The sequence below is a fragment of the Dipodomys spectabilis genome, unplaced genomic scaffold (genome assembly GCF_019054845.1).
Source record: "Dipodomys spectabilis isolate Male_0828 unplaced genomic scaffold, ASM1905484v1 ptg000207l, whole genome shotgun sequence".
In the NCBI taxonomy this organism is placed as follows: Eukaryota; Metazoa; Chordata; class Mammalia; order Rodentia; family Heteromyidae; genus Dipodomys; species Dipodomys spectabilis.
In genome coordinates, this window is record NW_024870884.1 from 3,628,978 (window position 1) to 3,652,500 (window position 23,523).

The following is a 23,523-nucleotide window of genomic DNA, read 5'->3' on the forward strand; positions in this document are numbered from 1 at the left end:
GGGGGGGGGGGGGGGGGGGGGGGGGGGGGGGGGGGGGATTTGGAGGGGGGGCTGGGGGAGGCTGGGAAGGGATGTGAAGGGTAAACAAAGGAGGAGGCTGCAATGCTTGATAAGAAATGTACTCATTATCCTGCCCATGTAATTGTAACCCCTCTGTAGAGTATGTTCACAAAAATAAATAAATAAATAAATAAAATAAAAAATAAAAAAAGTTAACCATTTTATAGAATACTACAATAAATCACATAGGATATGCAAGTTTTTGTCTAAGTGAAATTTTAGTTTTTATGCTGAATTGATTGCTCATGAGCATGATTTCCTTTGTTTGCTTTAGAATTTTAATGATTCCATTAATTTGGTTTTCTAAGATATCCAATGTTTTTCCCTTGAATCAGTTCTCAAATAGTTAAAAGAACTCTCTCTGTGGTAGTTTTAATACTTGCAGCACTTCAGTATTCGTAGAAAAAAATAGGATAAATAGAAGTTTTAAAGTGAGACTAAGGCTTTTTAAATGGCAAATTGTGTATTAGTTCTAATACCTCTTTCGTCTCTCTGTCTCCCCTCTCTTCTGTCTCCTCTTTCTCTCCCTCTCTTCCTCTCTCTCTCTCTCCCTCTCCCAGTTTCTCCTCTCTCTTTCCTCTCTCTCCTGTGCCCATATTTAGGCAGGCGTTCTACCACTTGATCCTAGGCTGCAGTCCTCCATATGTGGAGCTGACAGGTTCATACTACTGCACACAGCCTTTGCTTTTTCCCTGTAGCTAGAGTATATGCCCCACAACCAAGCCATTAGTTAGAGTCTTGGGAAGTACTTGATGCCCAGACTAGACTATAACTCGTTTCCTCCAGGGTCTACCTCCTAGGTTTGAGCTATCATACCTATTTAGTTTTTTTTTAAGTCCTTGTTCTTACTTGAGACTCTTAGGATATTCTTGATAGGATTGTATATTTAAAAAAAAAACAGAGGGGGTAACTGTTTAAAAATAAATGTACTCATTGCCTTACTTATGTAACTGTAAACACCCCCTTCATCATCTTTAAAATAAATTTTTAAAGAAGGATAAAATAAATTGAAGCTGGTCTCTCAAAAATGTTAGGAAGCTTTGAGATGTTTTTATTCATACATACTTCTCTAGTTTCTTCTCTTAAATCAAACACTTCCATGTTTATATAAGCTACGGAAAATGCAAAGGGAAGTATAGAGAAAGAATAGTTTCGGTATCTGTGTTCTTTAGAAAGTATTTTGTAATATAAATTTTTACATGTTTTCATAGTAAAAACATTTCTGCCATTTGTTTGACTATCTTATACAGAGTTTAGTTCAGCATTCTCTAAACTGGTAAAAAGTACTCTCTATATAATCCTGGTAGATATTGTTCACCTAAGTTAGAGAATAAACTGAATATATATTGTGTTCACCAACTGCTAATTGCAAATTATACACTCAAGCATTTGAGCATAAAGTTTGAAAATAAAATTCTACAATAGTAGAATTTTACTATTTACTTACTATTCAATAAGCAGTACATTAACAAGATGAATATTACTTCTTTGGGGCTGTTTGAATTCAGGGAGTATTTGCAAATGTCTGTTTTGGGTGGCCACTGGAGGTCAGTGTTTCGCTGTGCTTTTCTGTATTCTTCAGACAGGGAAAGTGTTTTTAAAATTGCTTCCAAGAAGAGGAGGGGCAAGAGATCAGAGTACCTGTCCTATGAGTAATTATTGTACACATTGTATGATTTCATACAATGTGTACATACATTTCAGCATGAAAGAGGTGTTTTCTAATAAGGGAATTAACTTTTAGTGGATTTTCAAAAATGATAGTAGTGGATTGAAATGCATGTAAATATTATCTTGAGGAATTATATAGAAGCAAATATACTTGCTACAGCATGAATACAATTTGTCAATATTGCTTTGTTTTCAACAGCTTTTTTTCATTACTTGAAATTCTTTGTATCTTCAGATGTTGTACAGAGAGGTTTGGGTTTAAAATGTCCATTTAAATGTACACTGCATCTTGATCAGTATTACTTCTTTCATCCTTCTTCCCTCTATCCCAGTCTATCCCATCTATCCCAATCCACACTCATTTCCTCAGTTTCCTACTTCTGTTTTCACCTGTGCACATTGACTAGTATGACTGTATTCACTCATCATTCCTGCCTCTATTCTTCTCATTGCTTGGAATTTTTAGCTTCAAGGTTTCTGATATAAATTTATCTTTTCATGAATTTTCCTGAATTTTTCTCATTTATATATTTATATAATCTTGCATCTCACTGAGCTACTTTAGGATTAGTTTGAATTATTTTTCAGATATTTTGTAGATTCCTTCAATGTAGAATTTTTTTTATTTTTATCTTTTTGTGTTGTACTAGAGCTTAAACTGAGGACCTGGATGCTGTCTCTGAGCCTTTTTCTCAAGATTAGCATTCTATTATTTGATGCACAGCTTCACTTTCAGTTTTTTCATAGTTAATTGGAGATAATAGTCTCACAGGCTTTCCTCCCTGGGCTGGTTTCAAACTGCAGTCCTCAGATCTCAGCCTCCTGAGTAGCTAGGACTACAGGACTACCTACTTGGTAGAATCTATTTCTGAAGAATTGTTTTCCTGTGGCGTTGTCTTATTCCATTTCATGCTGTATTAGTGTTCATTTTATAAAGTAGTTTTATAAGAAAAGATTTTTCTCATTTAGATGGGATATGTAACATACGATGTCAGTTGGCTAGGTGCCTTACGTTTGATTATAGAGGATCTCTTAAAAGCTTTGTCTATATATGATTGGCATTTAATTAATATCCACAATGTCTATGAGTGCCTCATAGTCTAGACTTCATTAGTTCATGAAGATAGCTGTACGAATTTGCAGTGGTCAACAGCTTCTAAAGGTGTGGGTGTCCTGAGTCATAAGATAGCAGCTGCCACTCTCTTGTATAAAATGTGTAGAGGACTGTCCCCAAGTGCCTTAGGCCAAGCACATGTGACACCAGGGGTTGTGTTCCCTGTAGCCACTATCCCCAAGCCACAGGACATAAAGGATTTGTTCCCTAGTATTCTCAGGATAGATATGGAAGATTCCTGGGCCTCTAACATCAGCCAGCAGATATTGTTCTGGAGCCACAGGCTGGGTAGTGGCAGATCATCTTTACCTTAGGTTCAAGGCTAGAATTTAGTCATTGTCAAAAGATGGATAATATCAAAAGGTGCATTTCCTTGATGTTGTAATAGGATGATAATTCAGGCTCATCACAATAGATGGTTGTCTTTTGGACTGTTTTTAGCATATTTGTACTAAGCACTGGTCATTTCTTTTTCTTTGGTAGAGAACACCATGGGAATGCTATGCAGCCCTCAGTCAAGGATAATAGTGGTAGCCATGGCTCCCCTATCAGTGGAAAATTAGAAGGCATCTTCTTCAGCTGCAGCACTGAATTCAATACTGGGAAGCCACCCCAGGATTCACCCTATGGAAGATACAGGTTTGAAATTGCAGCAGAGAAACTTTTTAACCCCAATACTAACTTATACTTTGGGGACTTCTACTGTATGTACACTGCTTACCATTATGTGATTCTTGTTATTGCCCCTGTGGGATCACCAGGAGATGAATTTTGTAAGCAGCGCCTTCCTCAGCTAAATTCCAAGGAAAATAAATTTTTGACCTGTACAGAAGAAGACGGGATACTGGTATACCACCATGCCCAGGATGTCATTTTAGAAGTCATTTACACTGACCCTGTGGATCTTTCTCTGGGCACCGTGGCAGAAATTACTGGTCATCAGCTCATGAGTTTGTCTACTGCAAATGCAAAGAAAGATCCCAGCTGCAAAACCTGTAACATAAGTGTTGGACGTTAATGCCCACTTTTCTTATTCTTACTCAGTCCCTTGTCTTCCCCTAGGAGTATTGATCCTCTGTTGTTCATTTTCATCATCAAATGTTTTCCATGAAGCATGCACATGCCGCTGTCACCAAAAGCAAACCACCACTTTTCAAATGTCATTCAGAACCATTTTAGTGTTTCCTATTCCCCACCCTTTCCACTACTTTCAGTGATGGAATATCCTAAGTTCTCCTTCTGACACTTTATTTGCCTAGATGCTGCAAAGTTTTATTTTTTCTTTATGCCAAACATAACAAAACAATTATATAGGCCGCTTTAGCAGAACACAAAATAATGGCTTATAAATGTTGTTTAAATATGCGTTCATTTTAATCTACTGAACAAATATTGGGATAACTCCAAACCGCATGAAAGGGTGTAATTGCAGCATGAGTTAAATCTTGAAGCCTAGAATGGTCAGCACTTCCAACTTGTTGTTTGACAGTGTTATTTATGTTATTTATATTAGCTAACAGGAAGCAACTACTGTGTTTCAACATAATAAATATAATAGAAAAATATTTTATTTGTATTGTTGTATAAAATATTTACAGTCATATAGAATATATAGTTACATTTTAATAGCAATTGTATACATGTCATGAAACCATTTCCCTTATCAAAGATGTAATTTGTAAACCTCAAATAGTTGTGTATCTGTCCTGTTCCAAGTAGATGACTTCAATTAAACAAATTTATGAAGGACATTAATTATTCTGATTCATAAAAGTTATAAAATATTAGGTAAATACAGAGAAAATAGTAAGCCTCTGAAATAGTCTGCTTCTGAAATCATCCATATACTCATCTAAGCTACATGAAAGTGTGAGTTTCTTCAATATCATGCTTAAACATTACAGAAAACAGAAATACAAACATGGTTGGTAATGAGAAAAAATATCTTGTTTTCACAAAAGCAAAATAAAACAAATGTCTGTTAGTATGAAATAACAAAAGAAGATACACAAAGATAATGAAACAAAAAATGTTCTGTCTGGCTTCTTTTCCAAGGTGTCATGGCAGACAATTATCAAACCTTTCATTTTATACAGAATGAATAACTACATTTCATGAGAAAAAGTCTACTTTACAAAGAATAGACCTTGGAACATTAAGAAAAATGCATATTCCAAATGGAAAAATAGTTATATAATTTTAGATATAGTAAACAAAAGGATTAGCAATAATACTATGGTCACATCAGAGTATACTGTAGACACATCTATCCAAAATACCTATTTTAAACCTTTAATACAATATTGTAATATAAACATCTGTCAATTATAGACAAAGATAATTCACAATGTACATGCTATCAGAAAGAACTTTGGTAACCAGAAATGTAAAGTTTCCAAAAACATAAAATAATGTGCTATTTTTATAGAAATAAAAAATTAGCAGTGACACATTCTAGTATATTTCAAGGTACTAAAAGCCTAACAGACTTAAAAGACAAGGTAGCAGATGTTATTTCACTTTAAAATCGCTTAAAAATTTCAAATTAGTTACATTCCTTACTAGCTGTTTTTCTTCCTATATGAAATGAGAAGCAGATTTTTCCATTCTCACTGATCTAACATGCTGTTTTCCATATATCATCAAAAATAATCTTTGGACACTAAACTTTCCCTAACAAGTGGCCTGGCTATCTGTCGTTTAGATTAATAAAATACTAGCTATTTCTGAAATAACTATATTTACCATGATTTTTCCCAAGTAGCTGGATACCTATTACATTTCCCCATTTAAATCCCTTCTCCTTGCATGTAATTATACTATTCCTTCTTAAAAATAGTTAATATATACTAAAGTGCTTCCATTTTCATTATATCAAAACTTCTTAGCAGGAATGGCAGAGGAACTTAAGTTTAACTGGTATGAAAGTGGTAAAGATTTCATGAACTTCAAATAGTTTTGGCCACATCTTGCTTGCTAATGAGGACTTCTAATAGTCTCAGTTTAGCTTTTATGTGCTTGTATTCATAGTACTCATCTGCCATTGGTATCCTGTCCTCCTTTTGTGGACTTCTGTAAAACACAAAATACAATCTGTTGTTCACAATGAATCATCATTAAGCATACTTTTATAATCCATACATCAAAATTATAGGAAATTGCTTCTACTTTTTTTATTATGTCTTTTTTATCTCCTTATGTTTCTAAATGATAATGCCCTGAGAAACTGAATGTAATAGCTGCTTTGCAAATATGTGGTCCAGTGCCCAAACATATAACCATGAAGCAAGAGATAAGATCTAAGGGAAAAAAATGCTAGAAGCTTTAAAGCATTCTTTGTCATTTTTCAGTTAGTTGCCAAGATTCCATATCTATGAAGATTGTTTAGCCCTTACATTGAAAAAGTTGTTTAAAATAACAACTATTTTGAAAATGTCACAGAAATTTTAATGAGTGAATAATTCATAAAGTTATCTTGGTAAGGAATGTCTAATGGCTGTCTTATAAGCTTCAAACATTTCCAGCTTTTCTTGTAATTAGGATACCTGTCTGCTGATGTGAAGTGTACCAGTCCCTAAGCTGTTTCTTGATTGAAATTTGAGTCTAAATTACAGCTGTTTTCTTCTATACACTAATTATAAACTAGGACTAGACATATATCAATGATAGATTTTAATAAATATACAGTCTACTAAATAAATGTTCCTACCATACTACCAAGAACCTTTACAGTGACTTAATACTTTTAGAAATTCATTTGCATGGTTATTTCACTCTATAGGCATTCCCAATTTTCAAAAAAATTTCAGGGAAACAAGGAAATAATAGGCCGTATTTCCTAGCCATTCAGATGTTTTAGTTGTAATAACCCACTGCTTTCACATTTAGATGAACTGTATCACCACAAGAGGGCATACAACCTCACCTATAACATAAAAGCATATCTGAAGTGGGTTTAGGTGTTGAAGTTGCATTGGAATGTTAGATATATAAATAATAAACTGTCAAAAAAACATGCCAAGAAACACTACAGATTCACTACTTAGCAATATTAGCTTATTAGGAATTTCTCAAACTCATTAAGGTAAACTCATGGGTTCAAACAGGTAAAAATAGAAATTTGTTGTGAAAAGATGTGTGCACATTTTAAAGTAATTAACTCATTTCTGATTAGAAAAGACTATTTAAATGTAGGATTCTGAAAAACATCTCCCCAAATATTTACCTACTGGAAAACAGACCAGATACTTGAATGTAAATCACATATGTGTTCATAATATATAGCAGACAGTCCAGACAAAGTCACTATTACACGAATGTTTTATAGGGAGCGTTTCATGAATGTTTCATCAAAGAAGAATATATGGGGGCTGGGAAGGTAGCTCAGTGGTCGAGCGCTTGACTAGCATGCATGAGGCCCTGGGTTTGATCCCTCAGCACCACATAAGCAAAAAGAAAAAAGCCGGAAGTGGCGCTGTGGCTCAAGTGGTAGAGTGCTAGCCTTGAGCTGAAGAGCTGAGGGACAGCGCTCAGGCCCAGAGTTCAAGCTCCACGACCACCACCATTACCAACAACAACAACAAAAAATGTGGAGAAAGAAAACACAGTAACTAAATTTAGCTCCTAACAATTCTCAGTACCTTAGCTAACATTACCAGAAAGATAAATAACTTGGCTTGTAGGAATCAATTGGAAAAGGAAGACTCAAGTGGAAAATAAAATATATTTATTCAGTTTCTCACTTAATAGTTCCTCTCATTGAATAGCCTGATGAGCTAAAGGGGAAATGCTGCCAAGACTTAAAAAGTAAGTAGACCAAACTTGAATGTTTTAAGGTAGAAAATAGTCCCTCTCTGTCAGGGAACTCCTCAGGCTGCTGAATTAAAGCAGTTTTAAAAAAGCAAGATACCTCAATGGAAAAGAATACTAAGGAGTCAGTATATCAGTGACTTTAACCATTATGCTCCAGAATCCCAAAGAAGACTTTGATTTCTACTCTGCTAATTAAAAACTATGATTTTGGAAAAGTTACATATACTTGTTTTTTTTTAAATATTGATGTCCCACATGATAGCTGTAGCTTCCCAGATTATACCAGGGTTCAAGACATTTCATCTTACAAAAGTAGGTCAGTATAGCTAGGTGATATTGTCTGGCTCTTCAAAAGTAGATCATCCTTCACCTCTTGGTTACAAATGCATGATTTTGTTGGTGGGACACTTAAAAGGTATAAGAAGCTAATGGAGCATTTAAGATTTGGATTGACACAGATAGAGGACCAAAAGGTACAACTGAAGATTTAAAGAACAGATAAATGGCTATATATTTTACTAAAGAGATACTTAAAAGGAGAATTATTGTTTTATAGGTATGGAATAACTGGTGCAGCTAAGAAGCAGAGAGGAAAGTTGTTATATAAACTGAAAAAATACACTTTAAAGCATTAAATTCAACAGTTACAATAAAATTCATTATGTAAAATAGGGGGTTTTAGTCCTTAAAATGATTGTTTCTGCAAAAACATTACAATTCCTTCTTAATAAAGTTCTCTAGAAAACATGATCTTTGAAAAAAATCTCTCTGGACACACTTACCTTCCTGTTTGTTTAAAAAACTGTTCTTCAAATTCTCTTAGGGCTTTCCGAAGTCTTTTCTTGTCAGCCCTAGTTTCTCGGAGATGATCAAGAAGTACAGGCCTATATCAAGCAACATATATATTTTTTTTCACAATTACTCAGCATACTTGAAAGATAATGAGCACATTACCTGTTCAAAACTTGCTTTTAATTGAAAACTTCTTAAAGAAATATGTCGAACATAGTATTAGAAATTACATGGTGGAAACAGGTAATCATGGGAAAGGAGAAAGGACAGAGGCAAGTTCATTGAGGCTATTGTAAGAAATGATGTTGCTATGACTAGATGAGGGGAAGGTACAATATAGATGCAATATAGATCATCAGTATTTGAAGAGACTGAAATTATACAAGTCACTAGAAGGATTTCAAGGAAGGATTTGGAAAAGAATTCCAAAGAACTTAGAGAATGAATGAAGAGAATACAAAATGCTTGGAAATGAAATTGTAAACCAATCAAAAGCTATTGCAAATTCTACTCACTTGATAATAGACCTTATATATGCTTATGGGACTCTGAAGTTTGAAATTATACATGGGCATTGACTAAGAGAATATCCCATAGATTTTACCAAAAACTTCTCACTCTCTCCTTCCAAAACAGTTCAGACTCATAATTCAGAACAACCCCCCCTCCATAAAAAATGAAAAATAAAAAATTTTCTGTTTTCAATGAGTTCAAAAAAATCTCACCTAGTCAGTCTATTACCTTATCCCTCTGTGAGGTATTTTCTATACAATGCATGTTAAATTTTCATAATCTGGGCTGTAATATATAATCCAAACAAGACCAAATGATCAAAAGGATGCCAGGTGCCAAATAATGGCAATCTTAAAAAAATCTAAATTGCTCTTGATTGAGGGGCTATAGGAGACAATGAACAACTCATTTAAAGTCTAGGCAATTACCAGCCTAGAGAAATTATTTCATCAAAATGCAATGGGTCTGACAATTGTTGACCCATACAGGATCTTAAGTCTCTCTGTGTCAAGTATTTTCAGTGATCATCTCTACTTCTACACTGTAAAGGGTTAGACCTGTGTCAAAATCTTATTGGAAAGAGGTATGATTAAAGGAAAGCACACATTTACATTTATAGAATTTTAAGGGCTTTACTGAGAGCTGTGGTTCTTCATGGCCTTACCTTCTACTCTAAGGGTTAAATAAATGCCTATAAATTTTTACCAGTCCTGAAATAAAATAATTAGGGACATCCAATTGTGCTTTTAGAGCTACTCTCTTCTAGATAGCGCTTTTTAGAGAGTCCAAGAGATCTCCTGAAGTTTTTACATTCATATAAAGGACCTAGAACTGACAGAGTTAAAAGATTCCACACTTAGGATTTACACTCACATGGTTGCCTCATGTAAATTAGACATGGAAAGGGCAGGCTGTTTTATTTCTTTCTTCTCATCAGCTAGCAGGGCCCTCACAGGCTCAGTCTCACTAGAGTAGGTAAGGTGATCACCAACAGGAAGGTGAGACACTGAATCCGGTAAAGAAGGTTGTTGGTTTCCCTGTGGACAGTCTTCATCAGAGTCCTCTTCCTCCTGCTTACAACAGACAGAATTCAATAAAGTTACTAAATGCGGTGTACCTCTGGAGAGTGCAAAACTGGAGAGAAGAACCATAAAAGACATCATGAAAACCAGCAGGTAATCCACTGAGAACTGGGATGGAAATTACCAAGAGCTGAAGATAGAAACTGCTTTGCTAAATGGCAACTCCTTTATACAACTACTTAAAGCTAATAATAAACTCTATAAAGTCAGAAGTGTAAAGAGGCCACCATGTTTAGCTAAAATGCTTACCATGTTCCTTTGTATTTGCTGGTGAAGGAATACACAGACTTCAGGATATTGTCCAATCTGGACTACACTAACAGGTTATTGTATACCCTATTACTCAGATTAGGGGTATAGCATTACACTAGTGATGTGGGTTAGGAGGAGATAGACCACATATACCTTGTCCCATTGAAGGTCACATTCACATAGACAGGATACTTATAAAATGGACAAACTTAAGGAAGAGATTTTTGAAGACTAAAGCAAAGTGGGATTACTTCTTAACCTGTTCTAGTAATTAAAACAACCAAAAAATTTCTTGCAGGGAATTCTAAAACTCGATTCCATTTTAAATGATGTTTACTCAATGCAGAGCATTATTCTCTTAAAATAATAAAAAAGATAAAAGAATGTACTCTCATTTGTTAACATGCTATTTTATAATCTTTAGCAAGTGGCTGTTTTGATATTAATAGAGGAGGATTTGTAGTGCTTATACTAGTTCCACATGTCCATCCTTTATTAAAAAATGGCCTAACTCAATTTCAGTACTACTATTTCAGTACTCCATATTTCTGCTTTTAAAAATAACTGGTATCAGTGATATATATGTGCAAGAAAGCCATTTTATAATTCTCATAGTGCTATCACATGATACAAACTAAACATTAATGCAAACACCAGTAAAGATTTCAGTGGTGCAATTATCATTACTTACAATTGTTGGAATAAGGGAAGGTGTGGACAAAATTTGCTTGATGATTCTGTATCGATCATAAAGAGGCTTTATTAAATTCTTGTCTTGCTTAATTACCTGAAAAACAAAAAGATATTCTGGTTAAGATACGACATTTCTCCTGAAAAAAGGCCCATCTGTTGAAGGTTTGGTCCCCAGCTGAAGGCAATGTTGGGAGGTGATTTGTATCATGAGGGTACTACCTACATCTCTGGATTAATCCACTGACTGACTCCGAAGTAAGTGGATTACTGGGAGGTGGGGCCTAGTTGGAGGAAGTGATCTACTCAAGTGTCTTGTTCTCTTCTTCCTGGCCACCATATGGTCCCCAAAATTATCTCTCCTTATGCCTCAGTCAAGTGACAAAACTGTGATCCATAATAAACTTGCCTCCTTTAAGTTGTTTTCCTCAGGCATTTTGTCACAATAACAAAAAGTGACTAACAGACATCTCCTTTTATTGTCACATGATGACGTAACTATTTCCTGTTTTTCATATATAAGGAAGTTGAATCTCAGATAATACATTCACTTGTCAACGCATATTATTAGGAAAGTTCTAGCCAAGCACTGAGTGATATTCTAAGTTTCTTACACCAGTCCTAACTCCCCCCTCACTATCCTGGCTAATTTGAAACAACATAGGACTTTCATATCAGTCAAGGTACTTGTATGGATATGGTCAATACCCCTGTAAAATACAGAATGAACCCACAAGCACTAAAGGATAGAAGACTCCAGATGTGCCTGATTATAAACATACAGAAACCACCCACTGGCTATTAGTTGACTTGCAGAGCCCAAGTTCTAATGTGAAACACTAACTTGGCACAACATGAATCTTTTGCAAGTTGGTACATACTGTCACCTCATTATGATCAGATCATGTACAACAATAGGTAAGGCCATCATCTTCCTAAAGATTTCATCCTGACGTTAAATGTGCTGTTTTTCATCTTTCTAGTTGCCCATTCACTCGGCAAACGTATTCCATACTATCTGTTACGTATAGACACTAGGGGATTTGTAAGAAGTTTAAAGCTTAGGGTCACAAAATAACCTATGGAATAGTTAGAGCTATGTCGGAGCAGCTGCGATTCTTACTCAGAAACTGAAAGGCAACCACACCATGATTAGAGTTGATAAAGGGCTACAAGAAAAGTTCCCTGGTATACGTAAATGAAACTATAAGCAGGATGAGGAAGGATTGATCAGATAAACACTAATCATTATTCTTTGTAAATTCATAATTTTTCTTTAACCTCCAGGCTCATATATCCTAATGCTTCAATGACAACTCTACTGATTGATTGATAGAGATTTCAAAACTAAGATGGCTAAACTAGAAATCTTAAATTCCAACCCAACAGTCCCCAAGAAACCATACCTCCCTATTCTTCTTATGTAGACATAAAACCAGTTTGCTTACAAGTTATTCTTCATCTTGACTTTATTCTATTTTAGCATACAGAGAAGGGATTATAATTGAAGCTCTGTCCTTTCAGACAGTAATACTTATTTCTTAGTATTGAGTTCATTGGCTTATTTGAGGAAGAAAGGGACATAAAAATACTGTCTTTACCATTTTCTATCAACACATAACATTATGACCTCCAGAACAGAAGACAATCTCAACACCCTTATGTAGGTCATGGCCAGGGATTTATCGGACTAGAATTTTGGAGTCAGTCTCCTAAAGATGTTTCTGTGTTGTCAAAGTGCTCTAACAAACTGGTCAAAAGCATGATCTCTTTAATACTGTGCAGAATGTTGGACCCCTACAATATGGTGTAAGGTACCTTAGAATCTTCTTGGGAAGGAAGTTGCTCTCTCTTCTCCTTCAGGCTTGTCAATGTTGTATCTGAAATCTCTTCTCCAGAGGAGCTTGGCTCCGGGCCTGCAGCTTCTGGCTTTCCATTTTCCATTGGAACTGCGGGTTGTTCACAGGACAGGTTTCGAGTTGGGCCTTTGGGAGCACTCCCTTGTTCTTCTGACAGCTTCAGCTTTAGTTCTAACAGAAATGCCACGAATTACCATAAACTAGAAGGAATCACTGGCCCTGATGATAAAAAGGACCCTTTCAAGAATGTGCTCCCCTAGTGGTAATGCTCTTGATTGCTTTCTATGGGACAAAGGCAGCCTCAGCCAAAGTCATAAGTGCTCAATCAAGTTTCAAAGCAAAGTGCTCTTGAGGCAGGGATCTCCTAGAGGTGGAGGATCATGTGTGGTAATAATTGTTTTAGATTTCAGTGGGACAGTATTAGAGGAAGACCAGTGGTATCTGACCCCCAGAGTTTCCACCAGTTACCCATTTTATCATCTGAAATTCTGTATTCAACAATTCAATGATATAAATTTTGAAAGTTGTGTTGTTTACCAAGAGCCCCTGTAGAAATGCAAACATTTTTGGAAGATAATAGTCATACAGACTCCTAAAGAAGCACAGAAGGTATAGGAAAGGAGATTTAAGAATGTCAGCCTCAATTTGTCAAAGTTCAGTTCTTAAAACCCAGGAAGGATCACATTACAATGTGTCTTCATATAAACCTGAAGAACTAAAAAATAAATAAAGCCCCACCTGGGACTTAACAGGGAATTATATTTCAGATTCATGTGAATAAAGCCACTTATATTGATTTCTCAACCACATAGCTCATTTTCATTGACTTTAGACTGGCTTACAGTTTAAACACTGCATATTTTATTAATGAATTTCATCATTACAATTTAATAGCACTGAATTAATATTCCATCCTAGTGATTAATCACTACCATTTCAGAAATTTAGAAAAAATACTCCAATATCTAAAACTTTCAGAGTACATAGATGAAAATAATTCTTATTGGTAAATAGTGATAGCCCTTTGTGTGTGTGTGTGTGTGTGCTGGTTCTGGGGCTTGAACTAGGATTACAAGTATGAGCCACCAATGCCTGGCTGATTGCTCTTTATAAGTGGATTTTAAAGTAAATTTATATACTACCATATTCAGAAAGGGACATGGAAAGAAGAGAGGTGAACTCAGAAACAAAAGAACCACATCATCCAAGGTATATAGCATTTCTCTTTGGGAATAAACATTGTCATCTGTGTGGTAGGATATAGAGCCTAGGCCCCTTTTGTTTTCAACAGCCAGGAATCCAATAACCAAGTGAATTGTTCTACTTAGAGGCTGGAGGGCCTCATGTCTTCATAAAGAGGTTTGTCAAGTGAGGATTTAGAATAAAGGAAATCTGGGACCTCTTTTTATTTCAAAATGGCCTCCAGTCTAAGTAGGAAACTAAGATCTAGAGAATATAGAGGGAAATGAATAAAAAAATTCCCTGAAGCACATTATCCTATTTTTAACTGCTTTTCTGGGAAAAGAGACCTTTGGCTGGCATTTACCTTTGAGCTGTTTACGACCTTTAGCCAAATCATTCATCCATTTCAGGACTTCAGGATTAGAAGTCTTGTCACCATGGGAAGGCTTCCAAAGGAAAGAAAAATGGAAGGGGAAGAGAGGGAAGAAGGTAGAGAGGTAGAGAAAAAGAGAACAAAGGAAAAACAAAATTTTAAATAGCCCAAATACAAAGCTAGTCCAGGAACAAACAAAACTGGGAGAAATGTGAAAACCTGAGCTGACTGAATTACCTCCAGAAAACAAGAGCAAACATTCTTGAATTCTTCTGCTCTTTGAACCTTTACCATAGGCATTATTTCTAAACATGCTTGGTCACCCAGAATTTTACATACTCCTAATCATGCCAGGGCACCCACACTCCATAGCTTATTGCCAAGCCATTTTCTTTATCAGTATATACAACACTGATAATATCTTGCCTGTACCTCACATACATGATTTAGGATGATAACCAGTTGGAGAATAACGACAAACTAAGGTGTAACTTCCCAAGCCAAAGGACACCTCAAGTCTCTAAAACCTGACAAGTTTTCTTTGTCAGTCTGTCAGAGAGATAGATTTCTAATCTTCTTTTTATAGACTCAAGACACAAGCATTAATGTGACATTTAATCACATGTCTGACCTTGGGCAGATTATTTAGCTTCTCTGTGCTTCATTGTCTCATTTATTAAATGAGGATTATAACATTACCTTCCTTGTAGAGTTCCTGTGATTGATTGATTGATTAATATCTGTAAAACACTGAAGATGGTTCCAGGTGCATGCTAAAGACTATAAAAGTGTTCCTAGACTTGCAAATACTACTACTAGTAGTATTTGTACTATTATTGATGCTATCACTACTACTATTAATACTGTTTTATTTTCACTAGCAGAGGTGTTGGTAGTAGCAGTGTTTCCAACAGAATAGTGATCTTCACCAACAAATGTACATTGAAGGGATTCATGTCCTGCAAGAAGCTAATCACACCTCAGATATGGTAATATTTGAGTTCAGAAAATTATGACTCTTCCATTACCAATAATTCAGTTTGCTTCTGAATTTGTATTCAGAGCACAAAGGTGGACTTTGTACACAAGTGAGATATTAGGAAAGGAACATTCATAAGTAAGCCAAAGCCACCATGACAGCTTAAATGCAGGCTAAAAATGATTAATGGGTACTTTAAGAATATACAAGGGACTATATAGCAATGCTCAACATGACATGATCAAAAATATACAGTATGAAATGTATATTGTTAGTGATCAAGCCTTAGGGCTCTGTCATGTTTCCTTTGGGATCCACAAAGGCTATACCATGAACAAGTCTGTAATGAAAGAGAGGCACAGGAAGATGGAAAACACATTCTTTCCAAGTTCAATGGAAAAAAAACAATACTCATATGGCACAATCATCAAATATACTTGGGATTAAGAGTATTTATTCCACATAATGATGTGGAATTGTTATAGGCTGGTATAAAATCAAACATTTTAAAATCAAGATGGAAAGAAAATGGAAGAAAAATAATGTTTCTTTCCTAAGGGATCTTAAATAAGAGACTAGTTTCATGAAGGAGCCGTGGTTTCAGGACCACGGACAACGACAAATAGCTCACTGAACCTATCTCTGGTCTGGTTCTGTCTATGTTCTAGAATAGTACGTTGTGCTACTTGCTGCTATAGAATATGGTACTTTGCTTTGAGTAGCAGCTTGGCTATATGGACAGTCAACATTTTGCATTTGGTTTCTCAGGATACTCAAGAGAATTCCTTGATGTGAGAAATTCATCTTGTTGAACAGTGCATCATCAATCTGTCCTATGCTGCTAATTCTGTCTTTGAAATATAGTTTTCATCATTGTACACAGGACATAAGGGAAATTTAAGGCTAAATTTCCAGTCAAAGTAAGGCCTGGAATCAGTTTTAGAAATTTTTTTTTATTTTTTTCCATCCTCAGAAGAGCCTTTAAAAGAACTTGAAGTTGAGCTCACATTATGGCAGGACTTCTGAATTGAAATATTCTTGTTTAGTAGACCTCAACAGTCATTTAACCAAAACTTACATAGTTAGATTTTTATTCAATGTAATTAAAATGGTGTGCCCAGATGACATTGCTGGAAATACCATTGGGTAGAATGGTAGTCTACAAAACATAGTTCATAAAACACATTATAGAGGATTCTGTATTCATTATGTAAAGACCTGAATTGTTATTTTGATTAGATTCTTTGCTGTGTGGTTCTGGAAAAACCACTTCCCCTCTCTGGGCTTTAGTTTCATCACTCATTTGGAAGAAAAAAGACAATTCTGACATTTTTCTGATTTCACTGAAAACAGCCATGTGGCTGAAGTCTTTTTCAGTGCTCAATGAATGAATGTAGAGAACGGCATAATTTTGAGTAAGGTTATCTAAAATGGTTACTTTCAACAGAGGTGAGAAGATGTACATTACCTACATGTATAAGAAAAGCACAGAAGTCCAACAGAAGCTTGTATCCAAAAATTAGCAATGGGGGATATTAATTCCACAATCAGATTGGCAGGAAGGGAAGTCTTACAAAAAAAGAACCAATTAAAGCTCCTTGACAAGTCAAACCTCTTAAACACAGCCTAACACTCTGACAGGAAGGGCAAGGGGAAGTCCTATCTCCTGGGATATGCAAGGCTCTGATTACATCAAAGGCTGACAGACACATTGAAGCAGTAGCAAACACGAACCTCCTCCCCTTAATGCTTCCACATCTATCCTTCTGCTTCTGTGTTTGAGAATGTGTTGTCTACTCCAATTTAAAACCTCAAGACAAAGGCATCAGGAAAATTCTTTTACAAAACAGGCAATTCTGGGTGTCATAAGCATCACACATGTATTCTTTATTTAATACCCTGAAACTTGTCAATACTGATATCAACCACACTTTAAGATAGGCAACCAGACTCAGAACATGAAGTCCAAATGCACAAAGTTCCTAAATGTATGTGTGTGCGATTTAAGATCACAACAGTATGATTCAAGAACTACCAAGTCCCATCAAGCCCCTAGTTGTTACTCTGCAGTGTTCCATATGAAGACATCGTAAATACAGTAACACTCAAGCAACCATCAGGAAATCAACTTTTCCTAGGGTAACTGAAGCCCTCAATATATTAATATCTTGGAATTTTACTTCTAATCTTCCATGGCAAAATCTACTCGTCTTTATTTCTGCTCTAAACCTGAGATGACAGGACACAACCTTATAACTTAGGTAAGTTATAAGTCTTTACTGGGTCTCAGATCCTTATCTGTAAAGAAAAGCTTAGACTAATAATGTATACAGCCCCAAAACAGACAATGTGCAGCTGTGACAACCTGACTCTGGAAAAGAGAGGAATCTTTAATATCCTGACTAAAATTGTATTTAAAGCCAATCTGATTATTTTTCCATCTTGCAAAATAAAGGCCATTCCTTAGTACTCTGTGTGTGTGTGTGTGTGTGTGTGTGTGTGTGTGTGTGTGTGTGTGTGTGAGAAGTTGTGTTTGCATAAGGAAGAATGGAGGAGTGGAATATTACCTCCCCCCATGGAATTTTTTACACACTCACAGGAAGCTTCCGATTGCCTCTCTATCAAGTGCTTAGTGAGTTTTTCAATATTTCAAGATACATGAGAGATTATTCCCTATTCTCTTTATTCTAATAACCAGCTGTTCTTCGACTTCTGCCAAATATCCAATATCTGAGCAATTCCATGTGAATATGATTTTTCTTTATGTCACAGTCATCACAAAAGGAAATAAAAGTAGCTTTAGCCATCAAGACACTTCCTTATGACTATTGTGATTTGTGTGAGAAAAGACAAAGCTCTTGTTTCCATCACTGCAGAACTAGCACAAAGACTAATGTCTGATGAGAAAGGATGGTACAAATTTTCTTCTGAGTGCTCTAAACAGATAACAAATCACTGCTCCCTCCCTATACTCCATAATTAAGACTTCTGTCTATTAAGTCCTTAATAGGTTCTTACCAGAATGCAGGCAGAAGAAATTAAAAACATAAAACCAGAATTCAAAAGCTTTCCAAATTTTGATCTTTGTGACAGTAGGGTTTCTTGGGAAGATGGAGAGGGGAGGAGTGGGCAAAAGAGGAGAGGGAAGGAGAGTAATCAAAAAGTTCAGAAATTACACTTTAAGCTATACCTAGGAAATTTTAGCAATGGTCAATTGCTGTCATTTGAAAACAAGACAAATTTAGATGAGGACACAAATTAAGATAAGCCCCAGACCCAGAGAAATGAAGGTTACCTGGTTTTCCTCATTTGTGGTAGATAGAATGTATCTATAAGTTTATAAATAAACATAGGTAGCATGCAGATGATTATAAATGAATTAACTGAGGCATAATAGACTCTCTGGAGAGCTCCAATAGTATAATTTTTTTTAGAAAGACTATGTCCAAACCCAACAAAATCAGCACTAGGAAAGGGGTACATGCAAGGGAGTCAGGTCAAGGGGAGAGCGATAGACAAGTAAAGGGAGAAGGGGGGAGAGTGTTCAAAGTCAAGCATTCATTGTACATACCACAGATTAAGAAAAGGGAAGGGGTGGGTTGAAGAGGGATGGGAATGTTGAAGGATGACACTAATCAAGATGCGCTGCATTCATAAACTGCCTTGTTAAATGGCACCTTCTTTGTACAACTACTTAAAGACAATATTTTTTAGTACCCGGTTTTCTTTTTTTTTGGGGGGGGGGGTCGCAGTGCACTGAAATGTCCGCTGTCAGAGTGTTACTCAAGAAAGGAGAAACATAGAAAGATCCACAAAACTCTCTGACACAATGTAGATTCCTTACCCGGTATTTCTTTTCTTGTTCAAATTTTTCTTCAAATTTCCGAATTTTCCTCTTGAGGCTCTGGATATGCTTGGTGAGCTGGGTAATGGTCTGTGGCTCTTTGCCATCACCACAGCTGCACCGTGAAGAACTTCTGGGCCTGCCATGATTGCAGAGAGGAAAAGAACATTATAAACAATGGTCTGCAGTATACACTGCTGTCTGGTCTGCAAAGGAAGATGATTAGAACCATCCAAAGTGCAACTCTGACAGATGTCTACAGAACAGCATTCTGGGCCTAGGTAATCAGGTACTTTAGTATTTGTATGTCAAAATATTCGTCCAAAAACTAAATTTCTCAAAACTTATAGTCTCCAGTGTAAAATAGAAGAGACAGCCCTGTTGGGGCATTGTTTACAATGGAATGCACAAGCCACACCTATATATATTTTTAAGGATTTAAAATGAGTAAGTAGTTCACTGCACTTGGCATAATACCTTTTCAAACATAATGAAAAGATTTTTCTCCAGAAAATGTCTACTTTCTTTACACCTGGCATGCAATATTACATGCAATATTAATAGTTACATGCAATATTAATAGTTCAGGTTTGGATAAATTCAGCAATAACATCATGAGTTATGAGGGAGAAACTAAAGTTTCCCTGAGCCTATATTAGAACAAGAGAGTCTCAATTTTATTACATCAAAATTTGTGAAATCTTCACACAGAGCATGTCAATTTGAATTTAATCCTAATCTCTAGATCCTGAAACGCAAGCATCTCATTTCATATATGGAGAAAGATAGCTCTACCTATCTAATGGTGGTAGAGTAGACAACTCTACTCCTAATTCAGCCACTGATGCCACTCTTAGACATAGAAATTGTGAACGTATAACTGTATTTGAAAAAACTATGGAATGGGGATGACATAAGAGGGTGTTCTTACATCATAAACTGCTGAGTACTGGGTGGAGATGGGGCTGACTCTGGGTCTAAGTTGAATCTCTGGCTTTGGCTAAAGATGGAGCAACGTGGCGACAGCAGAGGGTTGTCACCATCAGTGATATGATAGAGCAGCCTGCTGGTCCCCACAGACTGGAGGTCTTCTGGTGCACTGTCAGCCTCATTCTGCCCATCTTTGTGAGCTGATATGGGATCTGGGGAAACAAGATAAATGATCATGGTTTAGAAGTGGCATAGGGCTTGGGTCTGTCGTGTTCCTAAATAAAGATCATAAACATTCATTATAATGGCTTGCCTCTTTGTCATTTCTTCCTTCAGGGGATAGGAAAAGCTTTCAAAATACTGTCATGTTTGTTCTCACAGAACCTGGATAGAAAATATGACAAAGCTGCCAACAAGACAAATGCAAACAAATTATTTTAGTTTGAGTTTTTCAGTCATCAGAGCTCCAAACTACAAAAATCTGTTTCATATTATTTTATATATTATAGAGTATGTGTTGCAAAGCATTAGAGCAAATAAAAAATTAAATGGAGCTTGAATAAACGATAATGAATTTTGAAGAAGCAAAGGGATACCATATTTGCCAGTGGAGGGAGGGGGAGATGATAGTGGGGAGGAAGGCAAAAAAACAGGTAAAGGAAGAAAGGACATCCCCAAAGAGAAAAATTATGTAACAGCCCTCAAAAATGCTGGAGAATTCTGCTTATCAACATGGAATGATATTCAGAATATGCTAAAGGAAAACCACATTTCAAAACACAACAGTCATTCCATTTTATATAAAAAAGTTTGCATTCATGTGTATAAATAAATGCACTAAAAGACTGAGTGGGTTATATAATAACCACAAACCTCATAAAATTAGTAATGATTGAATTAACTTCTGAAAAATTTTTATGGCATTTTATGTTGAACAAACAAAGGTGAAAACAAAAACGACTCCAAACAAACTCCCCCCTCCCAAGCTAATCAATCCTATGCCTAAATTCTCACCACAATCATCATATTTTAAGTTAGCTCATCAACCTGGCCCCACTCAGTCCAAGAGAAGGGGAGCCCTGTGCTATAGAAGTGAGGGGTAAGAAGTAAAGGGGTGAGGCCTGTCAGTAGATCATTAGCACAGAGTCACGGTGATCAGTCTACAATTTCTCTTAGCAGAGTTATTCCAGAAGCAGCTCAAATTTCTCCATTTTGTCCAGCAGACAAGCCAGGGCAATCCAAGCCTTTCTCAAATGTCTACTTCTCTAAGGAAAGTACAAAACAAAAGTTTACTGGGTGAATAAGCAGAATCAAAATACTAACTATTCACATTTCCAAAACAAATATTTATCACCATTTGCTACTAGATGGATTTTAATCCAATTTAGAATGGCTCCTTGTTCTTTAGAGCCTGAACTGCAGTTTGTATTGTGTAACATCAAAGATCTGATTAGGTTCTCGTGTGTTTTCAGTTGGCTTCTCTCCTGGTGGGTTGTAGATGAGAGAGTAGATAATGCTTCCTGTTGTGCTTCCCAAGCCAACCAACAATACTCCTGTCAGTGGCTGAAGCTGGTGAGGCCAGAGTTGGAGTCAAGTGAACGCCACTGACTATGCCGAGTTTTGGCAGGAGCCCAGAGGAGTAATAGGAATAACTTACTAACAAATCATGGCAGAAAATAACAGTCAACTTCAAAATCTACCAAGTGATAGACAGGTTCCCACCATACCCTTCATTTACACCAGTAGGTTAGGAAGAAATGCATTGTAGTCATGTTCCCTATTTTATATCTTTCAGTGAAAATAATGGAGAAGAAAATAATCTTCAGCAAGCACTTAGGTCTAGATACTTACAATGTGTAAGGTCTGAGAATCTCAACCCTTCAGCTCAGTGGTGGCCCAAGGACCAAAATTAACACAGGCCACTTGTTGCTGTTTTATCATTCCAAATGGAAACACATGACTGTTATGACAGAAGCTCAGTTTCTGAAGCTCATTGAGTCCTAACACATGTGTACATAGAATCCAAGATCACTAGGAATGCTTTTTGTGAACTGTATTGCCATAGTAATTTTAAGCTGCATTTACATGGCATCTGTTTTCTACGGGTACTTGAATAATTTACCAGTCCTGCCTAATTAACATCCTAACCTCCCTTCCCTCCAATTCACTACTGAAGTAAGCTATGAGCCAGAAAGATACCAAACAACCAGTTGGAAAAGCAACAGACTCATGAACTAGTAATTTGGTAAGGACTGAGTTCTTTGTTCAAATTCACCATTTGAGTTGAAAAGGAGTTTAATTAAATCAGCTGGCATGTGTGCATTTCAGTTCACAAAATCATTGAGCTCTTTGCTTAAAAGAGGCCAATGTGGGCTCAGAGCCAGTGCTGCTGTCGTCCTGGGAACAGAGCCCAGGCCACCACTTCCACACTCCATTTGCTAATAGGGAAAAGTGTATGGCAATATTAAACATGGGTGGCTTATGATGGTTGTCTGGGAGCACATTATTTTTTCTAGAAAAAGGCAGTTTTCCAGGCCCGATGGGTGTGAGCCTTCCTCTGTGATCTATAGAGGAAGGGTTTTAGGAGTCAACACCTGAAACACCTAGACAGTCCATGGGGCCTTAATCATTTTCCTGATGTCCTCCGACTTCCCTGTGATAAGAAAAAAGAAGAGGGCATTCTCTGTGCCTGCAGTTAGAACACATAAATATTAGCTAAGATCATGATAAGTTCTCTTAAGAATTAAAAAAAAAATTCTTCTTTATGTTTCCTAAAATTTCTGTACTAAATATATCTTAACTTGAAAGAAAGAAAAACAAATTTAAGCTGGGCACTGATGTTTCACACCTGTAATCCTAGCTACTCAGGAGGCTGAGATCTGAGGATCACAGTTTGAAGCCAGTCTGGGCAGGAAAGTGAGAGTCTTATCTCCAGTTCACCACCAGAAAACTGAAAGTGGTGCTGTGGCTCAAAGTGAAAGAGAGCCAGCCTTGAGCAAAAAATCTCAGGGACAACACCCAGTCCAAGTTCAAGTCCCATGACCAGCAAAATAAAATAGAAAGAAAATTTAATTTAATAATGAAAATGGCCTTACTCCCAAAAGCAATCTGCTGACTCAGTGTAATACCCATCAAAATCCCAAGATAGAAAATAAACACTAAAATTCATATGGAAGCACCAAAGACTCTGAATAGTTAAGGCAATCTTGAGTTAAAAAAGCAATGCTGGAGGTATCACAATTCCAGACTTCAAATTATAATACAGAGCCACAGTAAGAAACACAGTATGGAGCTGGGCACTGGTGGCTGACACTTGTAATCCTAGCTACTCAGAAGGCTGAGATCTGAGGATCAAGGTTCAAAGACAGCA

The 23,523-nt window shown here is 36.4% G+C and overlaps 2 protein-coding genes across 6 annotated transcripts in view; one reads left to right on the top strand and one right to left on the bottom strand.

Annotated features, from left to right (window-relative positions):
* Phyhipl (phytanoyl-CoA 2-hydroxylase interacting protein like) overlaps nt 1-4,596 on the top strand; it is a 28,107-nt gene extending 23,511 nt beyond the window's left edge. The window contains exon 5 of the mRNA XM_042696431.1: nt 3,329-4,596. Coding sequence (XP_042552365.1) covers nt 3,329-3,863 — 535 coding nt within the window. The 3' untranslated portion in view covers nt 3,864-4,596. The remainder of the gene's footprint in view (nt 1-3,328) is intronic.
* Nucleotides 4,392-23,523, bottom strand: part of Fam13c (family with sequence similarity 13 member C) — a 102,774-nt gene continuing 83,642 nt past the window's right edge. For 3 of the 5 annotated variants that reach the window (XM_042696429.1, XM_042696427.1, XM_042696425.1), the window contains 8 exons: nt 20,155-20,365; nt 19,224-19,362; nt 14,392-14,473; nt 12,805-13,016; nt 10,988-11,083; nt 9,836-10,035; nt 8,440-8,541; nt 4,392-5,917 (listed from right to left, as the gene is read on the bottom strand). In XM_042696429.1, the coding sequence (XP_042552363.1) occupies nt 5,794-5,917; nt 8,440-8,541; nt 9,836-10,035; nt 10,988-11,083; nt 12,805-13,016; nt 14,392-14,473; nt 19,224-19,362; nt 20,155-20,365 (1,166 nt within the window). In that variant the 3' untranslated portion in view covers nt 4,392-5,793. The remainder of the gene's footprint in view (nt 5,918-8,439; nt 8,542-9,835; nt 10,036-10,987; nt 11,084-12,804; nt 13,017-14,391; nt 14,474-19,223; nt 19,363-20,154; nt 20,366-23,523) is intronic. The other 2 variants (XM_042696428.1, XM_042696426.1) reach the window with 1 other exon arrangement.